The 23,236-nt window shown below is 38.1% G+C and overlaps 2 protein-coding genes across 3 annotated transcripts in view; one reads left to right on the top strand and one right to left on the bottom strand.

The window, feature by feature from the left end:
• The window catches only part of HEATR5B (HEAT repeat containing 5B), a 92,168-nt gene that overhangs the window by 30,719 nt on the left and 38,213 nt on the right, over positions 1 to 23,236 (top strand). For both annotated transcript variants that reach the window (XM_082641982.1, XM_082641983.1), the window contains exons 17-22: positions 983 to 1,088; positions 2,595 to 2,785; positions 5,927 to 6,086; positions 9,632 to 9,821; positions 12,466 to 12,635; positions 18,818 to 18,962. In XM_082641982.1, coding sequence (XP_082498108.1) covers positions 983 to 1,088; positions 2,595 to 2,785; positions 5,927 to 6,086; positions 9,632 to 9,821; positions 12,466 to 12,635; positions 18,818 to 18,962 — 962 coding nt within the window. The remainder of the gene's footprint in view (positions 1 to 982; positions 1,089 to 2,594; positions 2,786 to 5,926; positions 6,087 to 9,631; positions 9,822 to 12,465; positions 12,636 to 18,817; positions 18,963 to 23,236) is intronic.
• Positions 21,663 to 22,686, bottom strand: LOC309815289 (proline-rich protein 23C-like; the record flags this gene model as incomplete). The annotated part of the gene is made up of 1 exon (XM_082641988.1): positions 21,663 to 22,686. The coding sequence occupies one exon, from the start codon at positions 22,684 to 22,686 to the stop codon at positions 21,811 to 21,813; it is 876 nt and encodes a 291-aa protein (XP_082498114.1). The 3' UTR covers positions 21,663 to 21,810.

Below are 23,236 nucleotides of genomic sequence, written 5' to 3'. Positions count from 1 at the left end.
AGAAATATAGTAAGGAAAAAAATTTGTTTAAGTTATGTATTTGAGGTCAGTTATAGGCACATGATGTTTGATGGCCATGTTGGAGACCATGTGTGTCTTTTCAGGTGTGTGCTTAAAAGCAGTGTGGACAGTGCCCTGCTTCTTCAGCATAGATGTGGGTCTGTGTCAGACAAGGGTACAAGTGTCAGCTTTAGCCCCAAGTACCTCTAACTGGAGTTCCTGCTGGAGGCTGGATGGTTCCTTCCTATGTGATTTTTGAAGAATGCTTTGACCTGAGACCCATGGCCTTTTATAATTGAGCATAAATCCTCCCAGTGAAATTTCCCTAGATTCCTTTGCCCCACCTCTATTCTTTTTAGAAGAATCTGATATGACCTCATTCTCTTTAATCAGAATAGTCTCAAATGGCTGTGATTTGGGGAAGAGGGATAACTGTCTCAGTTTAAAAATTTGAAACAAGAAAACAACCAATTCACCTCTGATTTTTCACATTTAACAAAACTGACCAAAGCTAAATCTTTTTTTAAAAATCTCCCAATTAGCTTCTAAAGATAGGACACGAGGTACTATTTTCTTCTATGTGTGAGAGTATTTTTTAAAAAGAAAAAAATTATGCCACATTTTAAGATTTCCAACTTAAAAATCTTCCACAGAGATGCACAATTAATGATTGTTATTCAAGAAACCTTGAGCACCTACTTTATGCCAGGGGCTTTGTTGCACGCTGAAGACCACTGAAATTATGACATTATTTTGCTGATTGAAACTTAATATTAGTCCCTTGTGTTGTGCCAGTTAGTAGTTCATGTCCGTATATTAATTCAGAAGTAGGAGATCCGGTTTAGACCAGGGAATGAAGTGAAAAGAGATAGCATGGGGCATTATTTGTTAAACAATCAGCTTATACCCTTCTTCTTCTTTGTTTTTTGGGCCAGGTTTGAATAAAAAGTATTGCTAATGTGATCTTTTCTATTTTTTACAGATTACAGATGTTGGATCACTTTGCCGAATGTGTTAAACAAGCCAAAGGTGTTCGCCAGCAGGCTGTGCAGCTTAATATCTTTACAGCTGTTCTTAGTGCACTAAAGGTATTTACTTTTAAAACATAGCAAATATTCTGAACTAAGATTTTAATTAATACCTTTAATATAGTAATTCAGACATAACTAGACTATTACGTTTATATGTATAGCTCTGGATAACTGTGCTTTTATATTATTTCATTTAAATTACTAGAAACTTTATATTAGGCTCATTGTAATTAAATAAGCTTTTATATTTTAGTAATATTAAAATTCATATTTTGATTTGATACCACAAATTTTACAAGGGCTGGTACATTCGGAATTTTCAAACATGTCTGACTAATGAAGTTTGGTATTCTATTGAAGGCTAACTAGATAAAGCTTAAGCTTGATTTGTGGTTTAGACCATAAAGCAGGAGAGGCTATGTTTGTTACGTAGTTAAAAGAGTGCTGCATTTAGAGACTGTGTTCTGGTTTAGCTACTCAATAGGTTTCTGTCTTGTGTAGTTCCTTTAGCCTTTTTTTAAACCTCAAATTCTACATGTATGAAGTGAAATAACAAATATTTTGCTTATCTCTCAGAGTTCATGTACTGTACTATGCAGCTTATAGCCTCTCATGATGTATTTGAAAAGTCATATTATTCAGCACTAAGCTTATTATAAGATATCACTGCTTTAAAAGGGCAACGAGTACAAGTGTTTAAATGGACATGAATTAAATTACATTTTGTAAACTTTGGGGAAAAGGGATGTAGGCATTGGTTATACAAATAAAGGCTTGTACCATTTATATAATCATTAGTATATGCCCTTTTTAGAGATGACCAGCTACCAACATCTGAGTTTTTTAAGAAAGGAGTGGGGTGGTCATGGTTTCCCTCAGTGGTTGGAAGGTTGGTTAACAGCTGTAATATTGCTGTACAGTATGCGTTTCTTCGTATATGTGCTAATGCCTCTGCTGTAGTTAACATTTTCCCTAGCTACCATGACTTATATTTTTGGTCTCAAGTAAGTAATTTAAGTTCCAGGACAGTAAGTGTAACTAGAAGAGAGATATTAACATCTAGTACGATGAACATTCATACTGATTGAGTTCAACATTCAATTACTAATTATTCTTACCTCATTTTGTCTTTAGGTATGTATGGGATATACTGTTTATGACATAATTATCATCTCTGGCATTTTTATATAAATGTATCAAAGTTTCATGTTCATGAGGCCTTTTCCTTCCTTAAAGTTATAATGATAAATTTCAGTCAGTCAAATAACAGTTGATTTAATAATACAGTGTCCTTTATGTATAAAAACAACTTTTAAGTATTTGTCTACAGATAGAGACATTCCCAAGGATTGTTGGTTTTAGGGCTGATTCAACTATAACTGTGTTATGTATCATGTTGTGAAATCCTGTTTAGGAAAGTGATTACTGTCAGTCTAACATGTATTAATTCTAGGCATAGTATATGCATGGGAAAGTTGGCTGAAGAAAATAATGTGTGAAGATATATGCATATTTACAAAGATTGCAGTCCTTTTTTTTTTTTTTTTTTTTAAATAACCATAGGGCCTGGCTGAAAACAAAAGTACTTTAGGACCTGAGGAAGTTCGTAAATCTGCTCTGACACTAGTTATGGGGGCCCTTGACAACCCAAACCCCATCTTACGATGTGCAGCAGGGGAAGCTCTTGGAAGAATGGCTCAGGTAGTTGGAGAAGCAACTTTCATTGCTAGAATGGCCCAATATAGCTTTGACAAGTAAGTGGATCTCTTTATCAACAAGTAATTTTCTCTCATAGGCAAAGATGTCTTTTAAGTTATCAGTAATTATTAACTGGACTGTATATTTTCCACATGGTAGATACTTTCAGTGTGGTGCAGGTTTCTGTTTCAGCTCTTGAATGTTACATAACGGAATCAAGAGGATTGTTAGTGATGGCGTCTCTCAGTTATATGTAGTTTGCTCTGAAATCCTTTTATCTTATCTCTGCCCTCCCACACCCCCCACCATTATTCTTTCTGTTAATTTTCACTTTTTGGGATAAGCCATTCTTTTTCTAACTACTACCAAGTTTATCATTTCTTAAATTATCCCTGAAACGGGGGATACATTTAGCATTAGCTTTTAAGAATTTCTTGGCAATATTAATTTAAAAGAGTGATCTCAGAGATCCAAATAAGTATGTTTAAGATGATAAATGCAGGGCTTCCCTGGTGGCGCAGTGGTTGAGAGTCCTCCTGCCGGTGCAGGGGACGCGGGTTCGTGCCCCGGTCGGGGAGGATCCCACGTGCCGTGGAGCGGCTGGGCCCGTGAGCCATGGCCGCTGGGCCTGCGCATCCGGAGCCTGTGCTCTGCAACAGGAGAGGTCCCAACAGTGAGAGGCCCGCATACTGCAAAAAAAAAAAGATGATAAATGCAGCTATTAGTGACTGTTGATTGTTAATCAAGTACTTGAAGTAGAGCAGTTGAAAATCAAGAGTGGTCAAGAATTAACACTTGAGTTATGTAAATTAATCATTCTTAAGTATTGTGTATTTTGAGGATTAATTATACCAAACTATATCATAATTAACAAGAGAGAAGTTGGGAGAAGCAGTGGTTGTGAAGTAGTGGTTCGGAAGAAATATTTTCTGAATTCTTGCGTATCTGAGGACGGCTGTCCTTGTCTTCACACACAGTGGCAGTTTGGCTGGTTTAGGATGATGCCCCAGTGTATTGTTTGACTCACTAAGGATAATACGAGCAGGCAGAATGTAGCTAAACTATTCCCAGACACTTAATCTTCTGCAGGATGACTTTGCTTATTTTCTAGCAATAGATTAACTTTGCCTTTTCCAAGTGTCTCTCATTAATCCTGAAATCAACTCTTGTTAAAGATTTTTTAAAAGTTAGAACCAGTCTTAGCTACCTGTTTCATGGTTTGTGCTCTGTTAATAATAGGTAAAATAAGAGTGTATTTCTTTGGGGCTTCCCTGGTGGCACAGTGGTTGAGAGTCCGCCTGCCGATGCAGGGGACGTGGGTTCGTGCCCCGGTCCGGGAGGATCCCACGTGCCGCGGAGCGGCTGGGCCCGTGAGCCATGGCCGCTGGGCCTGCGCGTCCGGAGCCTGTGCTCCGAAATGGGAGAGGCCACAGCAGTGAGAGGCCCGCGTACCGCAAAAAAAAAAAAAAAAAAAAAAAAAGAGTGTATTTCTTTGGAAAACTCTCGACTGGTTAATTTTTCTTTAGTTACAAGTGGTTTTAATTTATAAGTGCTTCAATACCTGTAGGAGTATTTATACTTATTCTGGTAAAACATAAGGACATTTCATTCATATTCATACCTGTCTGGTTAATGGTTTGCAAGTGTTCTCAGTGCTTAGTTTCATTAACTTTTCTAAATAATTTATTATGATCTGAAATTAATTATTACACAGATTTTGTTACCTGTTTTTTCACATTTTAAGTTATCTGAAATTGGGATTTGTCTTAAAATCTGTAAAAAATGTCATAATTATTTGGCAGCACTTTTTTCTTTTATACTGTTATATAAAATAATGGTACATTAAGAAAAATCTGTGGTATCTTAGATTTGACAAAATCTGGTTCTATTTTGAAAAAGCTTCAATATCCTGCAACTTCATTATATCAGACTGTTTTTTATCAACACTATCTCTTGCTGATATAATATCCAACTATGAAAAGCCAAATCACCTATACATACAGATCTGTCAGCTGTTTTTGCATGTTAAAATCATATGCCATCTTAGCATTAAGACTGGAATCATTCCTATAAACCGTTCTCAGTTAATAGGGAGTCACTCAATTGCTTAAGACCCAGTTCAGAAAAAAATAAAAACCATTACTGGTTAAATTAGTTCCCATTCAAATTGAAAATCACTCTGAGACCCCTGGGAAAGTATATATATGATATATTCTTATATCTTAGATTACTTACTTACTTTATTTATTTATTTAGTTTTTACTTACTTTATTGAATAGATGACTCACTGAGAAAATTGGCTCAGCTTTTCTTTAGCTCACTGAAATGAACTCTGAAAAGTAGCAATACGAAGGAAGCTTTCTAGTCTGTGTAAGGCTTTTTAGAATTCACAGGTTGCATTCATTCTTCTTTCATTCCTCAAAACAACTGCTATATAGGAGTAATGATAATGTTCATTTTACAGATGGAGAAACTGAGGCATAGAGAGAGATCACTTATCCAAGGATATAGTATATTAGAAATACTGCTAAGGATGGACTTAGTTCACTTCCTTCATTACTACATTTCTTAATGTCTGTTCCATCGTGACAGCACTTAGAATTTTTCTTTCTTTGCCATAGGCAAACTGACCAGCCAGAGTCTTGGTGATGGTTTTTCATATCTTGGCTTTATTTCATTTTTATGAGTTTGTGACAGAAGTTTGATCATGGATGGCTTATTGAGAGTTATAATACAGTTTTGAAAATGCAACCAAAGTTGCTTTCTAGCCTCCTTTGTTATTTTAGGAGTTTTGTTCTTAGTGGTATTTTAATGTTTTCTAATAGTAACTGACTATGTTGGTGCGTGATTATAAGTCATAGTCTTTTTGTCTTATTTGTCTTTTATTTAAAACACCAATGGTAAAAATACATTTCAAATGGCTCTTGTCTTTTCAAGGAATAATTAATATTAAAAGCTGTGAAGTTGTAGGTCCTCTTTCATATTTCTCTAAAGGTAGGCTTTCTTCAGTGAAATGTATGACTTTTAACCAGTTTAAAGTAAATCTCTAACTCTTGTTAGTGAGTAGAGAAAGAAGTAATGAAGATTGTAATCTTTTCTGATTTCCAGAATAAATCCCTTTTATTGTGTGATTCATAAGCTTGTTATTGCCATAGGGAAATAGAAAAAACAATCCCTGAAGCATAACTCTTTTCCAGATTGAAATCAGCTCGAGATGTTGTATCCAGAACTGGCCATTCTTTGGCTCTGGGCTGTTTGCATCGTTATGTTGGTGGTATCGGCTCAGGACAACATCTGAAGACCAGCGTCAGCATTTTATTGGCTCTAGCACAGGATGGGACATCCTCTGAAGTCCAGGTATAATATGGATTTGTTTATTATGAAATTTTTTTGATAAATTTATTTATTTGTTTATTTATTTATTTAGGCTGTGTTGGGTCTTCATTGCTGCACGCAGGCTTTCTCTAGTTGTGGCGAGCAGGGGCTACTCTTCGTTGCGGTGTGTGGGTTTCTCATTGCAGTGGCTTCTCTTGTTGCAGAGCATGGCCTCTGGGTGCACAGGCTTCAGTAGTTGTGGTGCGCAGGCTTCAATAGTTGTGGCGCATGGGCTTAGTTCTTCCGCGGCATGTGGGATCTTCCCGGACCAGGGCTCAAACCCACGTCCCCTGCATTGGCAGGCAGATTCTTAACCACTGCACCACCAAGGAAGCCCTATTATGAAATTTTGAAATATTATTTTTAGGAAAATTATTTGTAAAAATAGTATTGATTCTTATGGGCTGTTAGGAAAAATGTCTTAGAGTCTTTCTCTGTCATTTTGCTTTATGAGTGTATGAAAGGATTTTGTATCTGAACCTAATCCTAAAGTCTTTCTTATTCTGGGAGTTTAACCCATTCACAACATTCCTTGAAACATGGTTTCTTTTTATTATTTATTATCCTTTGTACATGTTTCCTCTTCTTTGTATTTCCTTACATTTGTTGGATGATCAAATTTCTTTTAATAACAGTCTTCTCTCTCTTCTCTAATAACCTAACCCAGGTACAGTGTTGTTGGCTGAATCTTCAGGTGTACTCCTTGAATTTCTTTTTTCTCTCTCCTTAAATATTTTATACAAAATAGGTATAACTACAATAAGAGGCAAGAACTTCACATGTGTGAAAATATCCTATACTCTTGATTTGCCATTTCCCAGTGATGCACCTAAAAATATTGAGTATATGAAACCAATAGCATTCAAGTATCCAGCTTCATATTGGGACTCAGAAGCTGGAAGAGACAAGTTTGATTGCCATTACTGCCTGTCATTAGTTTGTTAATAAATGGGTTCCTTCACCATAAGAAAAGAATGCAAAATCCACCAGAGACTTCTTAGTCCACAGGCTTAGTTTGCCTTTGACTTCTTGGTAAAGGTTTCCAGCTGTGTAAAGCACAAAAGACCCAAAAGGACTAAAATCAAAAATGAAGTAATGTTGCTCCTAAAGAGGTGCTTTGCTGCTTTTTTTTTTTTTTTAACGCTGTTTCCACAGTAATCTGGAAGAAAAGAACACAACTATGAAATTATTTTACCTAAGAAGTTGCTGCTTTCTTCTTTTATGTCAACGAGTAGGTGCTAGTTTTCTTTCCTTTGTCTTCACCTTTTTCTCAGCCCTCTCTTGCTTTAATTTCTTAAAACCACACTCCTGTAAGTGACTGCTTCACATGATTCTTTTTCTATGACATGACATCTTACTGTAATGTGGACCACTTATATTCCCTCAGAGCTTCTGTTTCAGCTCACATCTGCACAAGAATAGTATGGTAGCATTCTTCAGTTTGCTCCAAAGTCTCTTCTGTTATAAGAATCCTAACTCAAAAATTATACTTCGCAGTCAAATTATTATATACATGTATTTAGTTGTAATTACTAGAGATTTAGTCTTCAATAATGTTTTCTTTTTTGTATCCTCAACTCCTGTCTTGAGATCTTTGTTCTTATTTTATTTTTACTTGATAGGAAAACTTCCTTTAGCAATAATAATCTTAGAAAGGGTCGTTGACTGGTGTGCTTTTTGATTCCTTGCATATATATAAAAAAAAAGGCTTTATTCTGTCTTCAAATTTGAATGATATTTGGGTTGGGTATACTGTTCCTGGCACACAGTCCTTTTTCTCATTATTCGTAAATGTTTCAGTATCTTTTGTGTTGCATGTAAGAGGCTAATAGTGGCTTAATTTTTTGAGTTAAATTTCCATAAATATTAACATCTCAATTTTTCATCAGCTATCTACAAAAACTTTCAAATATGTTCTTTAAGAAGTAAAAGATAACATATAAACCAATAATCAAAACAACTGATGTGCAGCTACTCTATTTAAAGTTTCTCTGCAGTGTGGCTTTGAATATTCAGATGTAAAACTTTAATGATGAATTCATTTTCTTCTTTTACACAGTGCATATATTTTGCACGCCCAAAAGACATTGGTTTATGTAATAAATTTCTGAATTAATGATACTTATGGACATCATAGCTGTCTTTTTCCCCATCTTTTTATTGCTAAGAAACTTATCTGAAATATGTCTGTATGTTTGTAACCTTATGTTTTGGTTTCACAGTGTGTAAGAATTTTTCTCTCTATCCTTGCAGCTTAGAAATTTCATCAAGTTCTATATAACTTTATCTTTTCTTTTTCTCTTTCTGGTACTTATTGATATATTGAGTTTCTTGTCTTTATCCTCATTATTTAAATTTTTTTGTACTTTCACTGTTGGTTACAGGATAATCTTCCATTTGAACTTCAAGATAATGATTTTGGTATTTAACAGTAATTCTTTTTTTTCCAGTTTTCTACTGAACAAGTTAATATAAATACTGGGTGTTTGTTTTTTAAAAACACTTCTAGAATCTCCTTTGTGGTTTAATTATTTGTCTTAAAAATCTTTATGATAGTTTTATTAAAATACTTTCTTTTGTTTCTTCCATTAATTTTTTTCTCCAGAATGTGTATTCTGGTTTTCCTCCCTCAAGCTGTTATATCCCTATTACTTTTGTCAATAGGTGTGGTTTCTACACATAACTGTCCAACTCAGGTTGCTAAATTCCCTAGGATTGGAGTAGATTGACAGGTAATAGAAATTAAGGTATGGATTTTTTTCTGCCATGTTGGTAAGTTGGGTAACTTCTCTGTTGAGACCTCTCTGTCCTCAGCCCAGTAGTGCAGCTCTCCTTTGGGGCTGCCAACAGCAAAAATAAAAGGTTCGTTCTTTAACAGGTGGATGTGGGCAGCTTAAAGGATTTTGCGTTTTCTTAAGCCTGTGCTGATTACAGTACATTGCTCTGGGTTAGTTTTGCAAATACTATTAGCCACTAAGATTATTTGTGCTTAGTAAACAAAAATTTGGGCCTGAAGTGGTTTGATGCACTCGAGGAACTGTTTTGTGAATGTCATTGCTTGAGAAATAGATCTGAGTGCAGAACATTGTTTTATTTCAGATTGTTTTATTTCAGACTAGTTTCTTAGTAAAACTCCAACAATACAGGCAATAAAGATGTATTTGATGTCCATAGCAACCACTAAATCAAATACTTGTTATATCAGTCATTGTTTTTTGGAAGTATGAAATACATGTACATTATAACAGAAAAATGAGTTCATCAACAAAACTATCTTTCTGACACTCAAAGCCACACTACAGAGAAACTTGAAACATAGCATTTGTACATCAGTGGCTTTGGTTATTATCTACTGGTAGCTTATGTGCTACCTTTTATTTCTTAAGGAATATATTTCTAGATTATTGATTAAACACTACGATGTTGACCAAAAAAACTACGATGTTGGTGTTTATGAAAATTTAAGTTAAATATCAATTCAGTATACTCTATTACTTACAATAAAATAAAATCATATTTTATTCCAGACTTGGTCCCTTCATTCACTTGCTCTGATAGTGGATTCTAGTGGCCCAATGTATCGTGGATATGTGGAGCCAACATTATCTCTAGTTCTTACCTTGCTGTTGACAGTTCCACCCTCCCATACAGAAGTTCATCAGTGTTTGGGGAGATGTTTGGGTGCTATAATAACTACTGTTGGCCCTGAACTACAAGGTGAGTAAATTCATCTTAAACTAAAGGGACTAGACAGATAATTACTGTCTTTCAACTTCCTGAATGTCACCATAACGTTGCCTAAAGAAATCTTATAACAATAATAATAATTACTATGTATTGAATGCTTGCAATTTACTGAACACCTGGAACTCTGCTTTTTACGTGTGCTATTTTATTTAATCCATGCAACAAACCTGTGATGTGAAGGTGATTTTTGAAGTTATGAGCAGAGAAAACATCTAAGTGAAATGTTACCTGGAGCCCCTTGAAGTCAAAGATAAAAGTGGAGTTCCTTTGGCCTGGAGTGCCATACAATTGTCTTCATGGACTTTAGCTTCACTTTTTTTTTTTTTTTTTAACTCTAAGGAAGATAATATTATCTAGTTTTTCTCTGAGGAAGTAAGCTCAGAGAAGATAAGTAACTCAGCTAAGGAGTAGCAGATTTGTGATCCTAAGGCCCATATTCTTACTATGCACTTCCACAGAAATAATTTTACTAATGGTTAAATTAAACACTCAGGTAAGAAAATTACTGTGAATTTATGCAAAATATATAAGCCACTTTCAGAGCCACTTTTTCCCCCTACCATTTATTAAATCTTCCAATGGATCAAGCTTTTTATTTATATTACCTCACTTAATTCTGACAGCAATCCTGATAAAGGTATATCTCTCTGTTTTACAGATGAAATACTGAGGCTGAGAGAGGTCCAAGGTTTTATATATTTATATATGTGTGTGTGTGTGTGTGTGTGTGTGTGTATAGCCAATGAGTAGTTGGAATCAGAGGTGAAGCTCAGATAAATTTACTTTGCCTGTGTTCTTAATCACTATGCTATATGTTGCCTCCATTTGGACAGATATTAAAAAAAAAAGACAGAAGTGAAAAAAGAAAAAGATGAATGGTAGGAATTGAAAAAATGTGATTTAGACATGTCTCTCTCTTGGACTCAGTGTCCTCTTTGAGAAAAGTTGATAGTTCTTTCTTCCAGTGAATATCACAAGGATGTAGAGAGTATAAATATGTGCCTTTGATTAAGTGTAGGTGTTTACCAAGTACTTTCTGATGAGGCAGTATGTATTTCAGACTAGAATGTGACTCTTTTTTTTTTTACTACTATTTTTTTATTAGTTTCTGCTTTATAACAGAGTGAATCAGTCATACATATACATCTGTTACCACATCCCTTCCCTCTTGCTAGAATGTGACTCTTGTGTGAGTCGATGATTTCCTCGTTTGGTCTCTGTTGTATATAAAATTATTTTGCATTAGTAAAAATTTTAAATCACTTATATTTGGCAATTAAGACATTGTAATCTAGACAGTATATAATACTGCAATTTATTTTTCCTACCTTTGTAAAAATTGCCATTAATTTTTTTTTAAGAAGTAAAACTTTATTCAGGGATGAGCCATTAATCTTGTTAGGAAAATAGGATTTGTCGTTATTATATAATAGATGTGGTATTATTGTTTGAACAGAGAATCAAATACAACGATGGGTTTAAAAGAGAATATAGTTTATCAGGGGATAAATGTAAAGCTAGCTAAATCTAAGAGAGATGCATTATCATCATTCATAAGCAGTTGTGTTTTGAAATCATTTGTATGGATTTTGCAGAATTTGTGTTTTCAAAACAGTCTGAATAGTAATCAGAAATATTTATTTATCTTAAAAGTGACTCCTTTTTTATTTTGATGAAGTATAGTTGACATGCAATATTATATTCGTTTCAGGTGTACAACTGACATTTATATATATTATGAATTGATCACCATATTACGTCTAATAACCATCTGTCATTGTGTAAAGTTATTATATTATTCACTGTATTCCCTATGCTGTACATTACATCCTTTAAAAAGTGACTTCCTGGGGAATTCCCTGGTGGTCCAGAGGTTGTTAGGACTCCTAGCTCTCACTGCTAGGGGCCCGGGTTGGATCCCTGGGCAGGGAACTAAGATCCTGCAAGCCGCGCAGCGTGGCCAAAAAAATAGAATAGAATAAAATAAAATTTTCCTTTTTTGAGGTTGGCTTTCAAGGAAAGGAATTTCTGGGATGACTTTCTTATAACAGGGGATAGGCAGGATAGGCAAATTAACTATGGCCCATGGGCCGAATCTGCTCAGATGCCTGGTTTTTGGTCCTTTTTTTTTTTTTAACAGCCCATGCGGTAAGAATGGTTTTAACATTTTTTAATGGTTATATAGGCACTTACATAATAGAGTAGTGTGGATTTTGCCTCTTGGCTAGCATTGTAAAAAATATTTACTTCTGGCCCTTTAAAGAAAAGTTTGCTGACTCCTGTTCTGTAGGATTTTATTTGCTTGATAAAATGTAAGCTGTCAAAGTGTAAGGGGAAAAAAATTAAGGGCATTTCTTATAGTGATTATTGGTTTAACAATTGCAGTACCAAACCTAACCATAGAGCAAACATACTAGTTAATGTTAATTCAACAGTTATTCTTTTTTTAAATTGAAGTACAGTTGATTTACAGTGTTGTATTAATTTCAGGTGTACTTTTTTGTTTGTTTGTTTAGAAAGAGGGGTTATTTAGAAGATAATTATCTTCTAGGGATATTTTTGGTGTTACTAATAAAAACATTGTACTTTATGTTCTCTTTGACTTTGCTTCTAGGGAATGGAGCAACAATATCCACAATCCGTTCTTCTTGTTTGGTGGGTTGTGCAATAACCCAGGACCATTCAGATTCTCTCGTTCAGGCAGCTGCCATATCTTGCCTTCAGCAGCTTCACATGTTTGCACCACGACATGTCAATCTATCTAGTCTCGTTCCTAGTCTTTGTGTAAGTATAAAGCTATTTCATTCATTGATTTAATTAGGGAGCCCCGAATTTGTTTCCCAAAAGATCAGACTAGGCCAAAACAAAAAAACATGTTTCCTGGGCTATGCATTCTAGAGTTTCAGCTTAGTAGTCATTTTATGACTATTCATTTTACTCACTGATTTTCTCTTTTACCCTTTAAGAAATATTTTAATGAACTGTTCATTTCTTGGCTAAGAATGTATCATATTTTCAGTCTTTCCCACTCAGAATTTTTTTTCCTAAAGTTTGCTTGTTAACTTCTGAGGATCTGTTACTATCATCACAGTTGTTAATTGATTCACTGAACAAATATTTATTGAGAGGTTGCTATATGTCAGGAACTGTGCAAAGTACTAGGGATACATTTGTGGATGAAACAAGATGACACCTCTGTCATAATGGAGTTTATAGTTTAAAGGGAATATGGTCAACAATGATTATTTACAAATAAGTGCTAGAAGAGGCTACAGGAGAGCATATAACAGGGGAGCCTATCATAACCCAGGCATTCAGAAAAGATTTCCCTGAAAAAATGATATGTAAGGTGTGAACCGTAGGTAGGATAAATAGGAGTTAGTTTGGGGAAAAGCGTGACGTTAGAGTAATAGCACTTATGTTTAGGCAGAGGGAAAAATATGTGAAAGGCCCTGAGATGAGAAGGAGGGGACGCATTTAAGGAACCTTTTAGTCAGTGTGGTTAAGGCTAAGAGAGAAGAGGGGGAGGTGGGTCATAGGGTCACAAGATGAAGCTGGACAATTAGCCAGGTGACACATCTTGCAGACTTTCTAGATATGTTAAAACTTTGGACTTTATTCTGCAAGTGATTGGGAACGATTAGAAGGAATTCCACAGGGGAGTAACATGATCAGATTTGCACTTTTTACATTTCATTCTTGCTGCATAGTGGCGAGTGGACTCTGCAGGGTAGGAATTATGGTGGTCTAGGGATGGAGAGGAAAATGACTTTTCCAAGTTAGTAGCAATGGGAATGGGGAAAAATAGATGGATTTGGGTGATACTTAGCATAAAGGATTGATAGAATTTGTTGATTAATTAGGGGATAGAGGAAGGATGTGACCCAGGTTTCTGACTTGAGCAAAGTAATATAACTTCCTGAGATTGGCAACACTGGAATAGGAGAAGGTCTGAAAGAGTGGATATCATTAATTCAGTTTTAGACATTTGAATAGTTACATGGACCTGGAGCTCGGAAAAGAGAAGTCCGGTTGGAGAGGTTCACTTGGGAGGCATGAGCATTTAGATGGTAAAGACATAGGAGTAGATGAGATCGCCAGGGAGAGAGTGCTGGATGAGGAACCCAGTATATAAAATCCAGGAAAGGAAGAAGAGTCAGCAAAAAACATGAAAGAGCAGTCAGAGAGTTAAAAAGGAAGATAGAGGTGGTGGTGTTCACAGAGGCCAGGTGGAGAAGCAGAGTGGTCAGCCATATCAAATCTTGTCAAGAGATCAAATGAGATGACGGCTACAGTGTGTCCTTTGACTTGTGTCACATGGTGTCCTTAGCAAGAGCTCATCTGGTAGAGTGGTACAAACAGAAGCCCAAATATACCGGGTTACATATGGAATATGAACGGGAACTTCTTTCCAGAAGTTTGACTGTAAAGGAGAGGACAGAGGATAGACAATAGGTCAAGTGGGTGATGGGGTCAAAAGAGATGCTTTTACTTCTACAGTAGTGAGAAGAGTGAACGTGTTTATATGTTGACAAGATGGAGCCAGTAGGTTGGGGGAGTTAAAGGTGTAGGACAGAGAGGGAATAGTTAATCCTCCAAGGTTTCCAGTGACATAGTTTCCAGGACACAAGTAGGGGGGTATCTCTTCCAGTGCAAAATGAAGAAAGGAGGAGAGGATGAGTGTAGACACGGAGAGGGTGAGTGTAGACACAGGTGGGTTTTGGATTTGGTGACTGGAAGTTGAGGGAGTTATATAATGACTGGTACTTTCTTAATCAAGTAATAGGGAAGATCAGGTTCTGTGAATGAGGGAGCAAAGAGGAGGATCAGAAGTTTGAGGAGAATGGGGTGTGGGAGATTGAAGTAACTGCAGAAATAAAAGATTCTGTTATCACAGAATCTTCCAAGGGTTCAGTAGAGGTTAGTGACCCTCTTCAGCTCCGTCGTGTGATTTATGATGGTACCAGTGCATCTAGTTGTGAGATTTTTCTCCAACAGCTGTAAACATCTTAGGTGCAGGCATTGAGCAGATATGTTGATACATTCATAGTTGGACTTTGGCCAAGCAGATTCACTTAAATGACAGCAGGATGGAGGAGGGAAGGATATTAACAAGACAGTGCTGAAATGATGAGTTATGGAATCTCATTTGGGTGAGGGAGGAAGGTAAAGACAAGAGGAGCAAAAAGGGCACCATAGTGGTAACCGTGGGAGAATATAGTTGAGGAAAGGGAAGAGAAGGTTATCCAGGAGGAGGTGAAGGAACTGAAAGGCCAAGATCTTAGCCATTAGATCTGGTGTGGTATATTTAGCTTTACTCAACAAGATTTGCTCCTTTTCACCATAGACCGGAGGGAACTGAATCAGTCCCAGACCGTCAAGGAGTGTGCTGCAGGGTGGAAACCAGATGCACATGAAATGTTTACAGAGAACATCCACAAAGAAAATAGTCAACTAATAGTATACACTAGATTGCATTCTGCAACCAGATATGTACCATCCTGCCAAAAGCCATGGCCTAATGCCAAGTTCTGAGGGCACAGATGGCATCTCTTGAGCAAGGTGAACTTGTTACATTATACAGCTCTGATAGGCAACTGATAAACGTAATGAAGATGCAGACACACACTCCTCAAGTTGTCTGCTTCCTCTCTCCATTTTTTTCCTCCTTAAATGTAATTATTCTGTGAAAGTTGACCTTATGAGATGGAACACATTTAAGAGGATCTGGTCAAGTAATAACATGAATTTCTTTATCTCAGTGGAGGTTATCAGTAAGCTGTAGGGAACACAATGAGTTTCCTATGTGTTAACGCAGATAATGTTTCCAAAATGATTTCCGTAGCACATCAAGGGTTTTATTACAAGACATGTTGGAGTACTTTCCTGAACCTCTTCCAAAAAACTGGTGGGAAGGAGATGGCATGGCAGATAAAGATGAGACGGAGGGCCACTCAAGTGGCTAACTTGTTTGCACGTTGCCAAATGCCCTTCGAGCTGTATTCATTACCAAATCTTTGACACTCTCTAAAAATCAGTCCACACATGGATTCATCCAAATTAGTGAAATCAGTGATGATTTTTATCAATTTCTACTCCATCATTGCCACCAGAAATGGCCATATCATGTGATACCACGTGTAATACCTAACACAAATGAAATACGATTTTTTTCAGCAAATGTATTAAGAGGTAAGTTTCACCATAGTAATCTTTATTAAATGATCTAAAAGTATTAAAATGTATCTAATGATAGAACTGTTCAACATGTGTTTTTGAAAGAACAACCACCACTCTGAATTAGTGTTATTTCCCTCCTGTCAAGTGGGTGCTTTTTATACCATGTGACCAGTCATTCTCCTGTGCAGATTTATTCCACACATGGCATTTACGTCACCTGGGAAAATTATAGATGTCAGTGAGAGGAAGACTTGAGCTGAATGCCCACGTCGTCAGTGACAGAGCAGGGATATCCAGTTGACCATGATATAAGTATATGGCAGGCACAGAAGGGATAAGATAGCAAGGTGACATAAAGTTTAAATAACAGAGCTTTTTATAGGAAGGTAGAGGTCTTAATTAGGAGCAAGCAGCACACAAATTCCTAAGGTTTGTGGAATGTAAGGGGAAAAAAAAGCTTCTTTGGAAAACAATGAGGCACAATCTACAAAAAGTTGAAAGTGTGCATACAGTATAACCCAGCAACTCCACTCTAAAGTAAATACCTGACAGAAATGCATGCACATGTGTGCCAAAAAACATGTACAGGAATGTTCATTGTTTGGTTATTCATACTAGCCAAAACCCAGAAACAACCTAAGTGTCCACCAATCAGCAGAGTGGATAAATAGTGATATAATTCTTCAATAAAATATTACACAACAATAAAAATGAATGAACTGTTACATGGAATCACATGGATGAATCTCACAGACATACTGCTAAAAAGAAACCAGACACAGAAGAGAACAGACTTCATGGTTCCATTTATATAAAATTCAAGAGCAAAGCTAAACCAAGCTATACTGATGGATGTCACAGTAGATTGTGATTATATCTAAGCAGCTAGGAAGTCTGCACGAAGCCATATATTTTTATCAAATTTAATATGGTTTATTCCTGACGTTTTGTGGATTTTACCAGGAAGTGTCAAGGGGAAAGTTTTCAAACAAATACAACTTTATTGTTACCTGGTTTACAGTGGCTGCAAGACACCATTAATGATCATTTGCATCTCTAATATCAGAGATGTTAAAATGGGGTGGGAGAGTACACCTCAGAATCGTTGAAATTGAGTTTTGAAAACACTTTGTTTACAAAGTGTAAATGTTAAAATGTTTTATTTCTTTCACTTTGATTCTGCTAGTCAGCATTTGTTGAGTGTATTTTCTTAGCTATAATTCTATTTAGTTGTAATTAAAGGTATGGTGTTCTGCTTCATATATATTTAATCCTTTGATCTTACCACAGTTGTGTAAGATAGAGGTAAGGTGGACATTGTCCCCATTGTACAGATAAAAAGACAGAAACTCTGAGATACTTGTTCTTCCCATCTCATATGATCATGCTTAACTTTTCTAATTATAGGATATTTGCAAGTTCCAAAATGTCTTTATTTTCAGGAAGAGACGTGAAAAAAAAAATTCTGTTGAAAAAAATCTGATCTGTCAGGTTTTCTCAGTTATATTTTCTTCTTTTAATACTTGGCATAATTTCATGGGCTGTGAGTTTTACACAAAAATAAGTTACAAATGCTATATTAAGAGCATAAAAAATATATTATCTAGCATTGTGAAGGAGTTATGTATTCCACATCACTTATTTATTATTTTATTTCCCCCCCCATCATTTCTGGATGAGGTTCTTTCTAAAATACATTACTTACTTCCTTGCTTAAAAAGCAGCATATGGAACATAATTTAATATTTTCTCAATGAGTCAGATTTATAGTAATAGTGATAATAGCTAACATTTATTGGGCAATTACCATGTGTCATCCACTGTTCTAAGTAAAATACTTATTTTAACTTATTTTCACTATATTCCTGTGAAGAATTACTATCCCCATTTCACATATGGACAGACAAGGCAGAGAGAGGTTAAGTAACTTGTCTAACGTCTCATCACACAGGGGTAAGTGCAGAGCCAAGATTCAAATCCAGTCTGGCACCTGGGGCCTGAGCTCTTAATTATTATGCAGCACTGCCTCTTATACTTTACTTCATGTATTAGAGTGTACTGTATTTATTCTTTCACTAACTTGTGAGATTTAAAAAAATGCTATACCAGAAGGATCCATTTTGCAGTTCTTTTCAGATATTTATGTTTGCTTGATTTTGGTTTTTTATTTTACTATACACCCCCCTTTGCTTTCAATTCTTACTATGTGTTCTGCCCCCTAACTGTTCATTCACTACAGTTAATCTCTGTGCACTTAAAAAATTTCATTGACAGAATTTAGTACGACCATGTGTAAAATAAGATGTGAAAAAGATCTTTTTTTTTTTTTTTTTTTTTTTTGCGGTACGCGGGCCTCCCACTGTTGTGGCCTCTCCCATTGCAGAGGCTCCGGACACGCAGGCTCAGCGGCCATGGCCCACGGGCCCAGCCACTCCATGGCTCGTGGGATCCTCCCGGACCCGGGCACGAACCCGTGTCCCCTGCGTCGGCAGGCGGACTCTCAACCACTGTGCCACCAGGGAAGCCCTCTGGATTTTAATCTAAGTATATTTTGTGATCTTTAGTGCCCAAGTCTTGGGGCAGTTATTTTATAGGCTACTAAAATATTCTTCATATATTTTATTGGTATTACTATTTTTTGAAAAGGCCATTATTTGGCTATATCTTAAACAACTGAGGTGGTAAAATGAAGAGCCTCTTCACAAGTAAGGTGTTCATATATATTCATTAGGCAAATGATATTACAGCTTTTTTTAAGAAAAGTCTAAAACTGTTGTGGTTTACAGGTTCACTTATGTAGTTCCCATTTGTTACTTCGACGAGCAGCTGTGGCATGTCTCCGGCAGCTTGCACAAAGAGAAGCAGCTGAAGTATGCGAATATGCCATGAGCCTAGCAAACAATGCGGGGGACAAAGAGAGCAGTGGTGCTAGTAAGTTATATTATTGGTGAATATTCTTTTTGTTTAAGTATTTTAACATTTCAAATGAGTATTACTTATTAAATAATATTTTTGCATTGAAATATGGTCAATTTTCTTATTCTTTTAGGTAAAATAAAACTTATCACTTTTAAAATTCCCATATAGTTTTCTTGGTAACTTTACATTTTTACCTTTTTTAAAATTTCATAGCTTAAAAATTTTTTTTGTAGCATTTAGTATCAGGACACTTCTGCCATCCCTTGAGAATGTTTTAGCTGTATAAGGGATGACTAACTCTAAGGATATTGCCTTGTATCATTAGTAGGCTTCTGAAAAGAGAAATTATCTATTTTACGGTTACCTGAAAGCTTCCAGTCTTTGACAGTAGCTAACCTTTTGTGATGTAACTTTTCCTTGAAGAAGGTAAGACCAAAGTAACCAGTATAACTGTGAAATGTCAGTAGATGTTTGGGTAACGGAAGGTGGATCTTTGCTTTCTTCAGTTCTTTTTGCTTTGGGGAGAGTTTTGGGGGTTTTTTTTGTTTTTTTTTTTTGAGGTACGCGGGCCTATCACTGTTGTGGCCTCTCCTGTTGCAGAGCACAGGCTCTGGACGTGCAGGCTCAGTGGCCATGGCTCATGGGCCTAGCCGCTCCGCAGCATGTGGGATCTTCCTGGACCGGGGCACGAACCCATGTCCCCTGCATTGGCAGGTGGACTCTCAACCACTGCGCCACCAGGGAAGCCCTTGGGAGAGTTTTAAGTATAGCTTGAATTTGTAGCTGGTCTTCTGATTCTAGGGGTAGGTGGTTTGGGAACTTTTTCAGAGCTTGACAGAGATTTCCCCTATTGTGAGAGAAAAGTTTTACTTATAAGAGCTTCCTAATGCATAGAAGTTGCTTGGATACTAAGAAGCAACATACCAAAATAGCTTCAGTTTTAGCATAGTGTAATAAGAGCTCTATTAACAAGCATACTGTACTGTAGAATGTAAAAGAAGTTTATTATAAAAGTCTAACAGTAAACATTACTGCTTTTGGAGAGAAAACATAGCGCCAAAAGTAGTTACAGAATTCTCCTGAATGCGTGTAAAATTTCAAAACTTCTAGATGTCAGTCACCATAATCAAAACCGAAAGAGGCAAACTAAGAGAGGGAAAGTAGTTTCAAAATATGCTTATTGTATTAAAATGTGCACATGTATATTTTAATATTTTTAAAGCTTTTACAAATTAGTGTGCCAGGGGGCCTAAGACCACCCCTCAGGTTTGGTGATTTGCTAGGACTCAGCATATAGTCACGCTTATGGCTGTGATTTATTACAGCAAAAGGATACAAGGCAAAATCGGCAAAGGGAGAGAATAAATGGAGCGAAGTCTAGAGCAAACCAGGCACAAGCTTCCAAGAGTCCACTCCCCATGGAGTCACACAGCAAGGAGTTGTGACAACACATGTGAAATGCTGTCTGCTAGCGAATCTTGCTAGATACTCAGTGCACAAGATTTTTATTGGGGACTGGTCAAATAGGCATGGTCTGCCTAGCACATACCAAAAGTTCAGACTCTCAGAAGGAAAGCAGATGTTCAGCATAAACTATATTGTTGGTACAGATGATTTAGGCACAGTAAGCCACTTTTATCAGGAAATGATGGGAACCCTCCTGAAACCCAATTCCCGTAATATCAGGCCTTAATAGGGTAGTCTCGGACCTGCTATGGTAACTCTTCTATGCATCTGTAAAAATCATGAGGCACACAAAAGAGGTGTTTTATCAAAGGAGAAATATCAACATATGAAATACCTTTAACCTCTAGTGATTGAATAGTTGCACGTTAATACAATCATAAGATAGCATTTTTCTTCTATAAAACTGACTGATAATAAAATAATGATTTTAACCAGTGTTGGGGGAGATATGAATAAGAGAAATTTCTTATACTGCTGATAGAAATGTGAAGTCATACAGCTTTTCTGGAGGATTTTCTTGTCAGTGTATCCTCAAAGTTTTCAAACTGCTTACCCTTTGACCTAGCAATTCCTTTTTTTTTTTTTTAATTTGGAGAGATCTTTATCAGTCAAGCAAGAGAAGCTACAGATAAGTGGGTACAGAAATTAAGTAATTTTGCTGGATATCAGACCGATATAAGAGCAAATTATTTCTATATGCTAGTAGTAATGTACAAAACCTATTTGGGATCTTAGAAGTATAAAACACAGAATCTTTAAAACTACAAACTTTTCCAGGACAAGAGAAATATATTAAAAGAATATAAGAAGAATGGAAAACAGTTGGCTCTTTTGGGAAAATACCACCCCAAACCCAGCAATAAAGTTAAACCATTTGCCAACCTGCTCATTCAAAAAGAGGAGGGCGCCTGATCATTGTTCCCCATCCTGTGTTCTGGATCCAACAAAGATTTGTCCACATACAACTACTGGCTAGATTCCCCCAAAGGGGCCAGAGCTGCCATCCAAAAGAGGTCAAACTGGGTAGAGGGTTGTTGTAAACTAGTATGGACACTAGGTCCAAAACCCTGTAAACAAAACAAATTTAGCAATTACTCTATTAAGGGGGTTGTGGGGAACAAGGGTATGGGCAGTGGTAGGGTGCCCGGAAAAGGATGGCTTTTTAGAGAAAAGTGCTGGCGCTTAGGTTCGAAGCGAATGGGAGGGGGGTAGAGCTGCTTAAGGGTGCCCTGCTTAGAGAAAATCTAAGGAGCAGTCTGGCTGTCGGAAAGCAGAGTGTATTTCAAGCGGCTTTTCTTTGCCCGGGTGAGCTTCCTTTCAGGTGTTTTAGTCAGTCACTGATCAAAATTCTGCAGTGCAGCCTGCATCCATAAAGCATCTGTTCGTATGATTCTTACGGTGTGTGCAAGGTACACACAGCCAATGTCAGAAGACTCTTTCCTGGTCCCCGTTGAGTTGGCCAGGAATTGTGGGAGGCAGTTGGTTCAGGGAACAGGCATTTCCGGGTCTTGCGTGGAGGACCATGAGGGCGTTGGGGCCGCTGGTGAGGACCCGGACTTGGAGAGGGAGGTAGAGGTTGGAGTGGTGAGTCAGGGAAGGGCTCTGGAAGGTGCAAGTCCAGGTTGTCGTCGTGGTGAGGAGAGCATCTCTCTGGAGTAGTGTTGGGGGCCCGAGGGGACGGCTCTGAGGCTTGGCCCAACAGGTCGAAGCCAGACATACATCCCGCCGAGGGGCGGAGCCCAGCGACTGAGACTGCAGCAGCATCCGTCCCAGCCGGCAGGAAGTCGGCGTCAGCGTCTGCGTCTTCCTCGTTGACCTCTTCTTGGCAGGAGATCTCTGGGACGGCTGCGCAGAAGAATCCCGGCTCCAGGGCCACGTACTCCCCGGGAGCGCTCAGGAAAGCACCCCGTCCCAGGCCCTGTACCCACGGGCCTTCCACACCCGAGCCCAGGAGGGCCTCGGGGACCAGCATGAGGATGCGATCTCCAAGAGACACTTGCCTCACGGACGTTGGCTCGGGCTCCAGCAGCAGGTCGACGTCGTCCAGGGGCACGTGCAGGGCACAGCCGGTGGGCAGGACCACCACGAAGATGAGCGTGTCCGCGGTCGGGGGCCAGGTCAGCTTGTCCAGGCTGGGCGCCGCCCTGGACTTGGACTCGGGGCCCGCGGGCTCCTCCGTTTGCCGGCGCTTGGCGGGGCCCCGTCCTCTGGGTTGCGGTCCCCACCGGCCCGCAGGGGAGGCGCTGGGGCTGCGGGGTCGGCTGCCCATCTTCTCAGTGTCGCAGCCGGCCTGGGGCCTGGGAGAAGGCGAGGAAGGGCTGGGTCCTGCAGGCTGTGACAGATAGGTTCGACAGGTGAGGCCGAAGCAGGGCGGTGGGGCGCAGGACTGCGGGACGAGGGAGGAGCCTTCGGAGCTCTGGGGGCGCCTCTCGGGATCCCTCAGTCCTGGCTTCTAGGGGAGCTGCTGGGCTCGGCTTTGCGTGTGTGAATCTTCAGGTCCTCACGAGGACTGGTCTGCGCGGGAGTGCGCCAAGGATGTTGTGAGCGACGCCGGCGGAACCTGAGTCGCAAAGCATCCTCACGCTAAGCTCCGCCCCTTCCTAGGCTACGCAATTCCTTTTTTAGGAATTCATCCTCAATGGTTAATCAGTTAATGTACTCCTAATTCAATGGTTTGCTATGTAGTCGTGAAAATTCACATCGTGGAAGTAAAATTCTTGATACGGGAAAATACTCACTGTATACTGCTAAGTGAAAAATAGGCCTCTGTGCCTAATCTGTCCGTAATGTTCCCTCCTTGGAACCTTCCCTTTCCTACT

The sequence above is a fragment of the Mesoplodon mirus genome (assembly GCF_964341445.2).
Source record: "Mesoplodon mirus genome assembly, chromosome: 14".
NCBI lineage: Eukaryota > Metazoa > Chordata > Mammalia > Artiodactyla > Ziphiidae > Mesoplodon > Mesoplodon mirus.
Note: the sequence above shows the minus strand (reverse complement) of the source record. Positions and strands in the feature narration are given on the sequence as shown.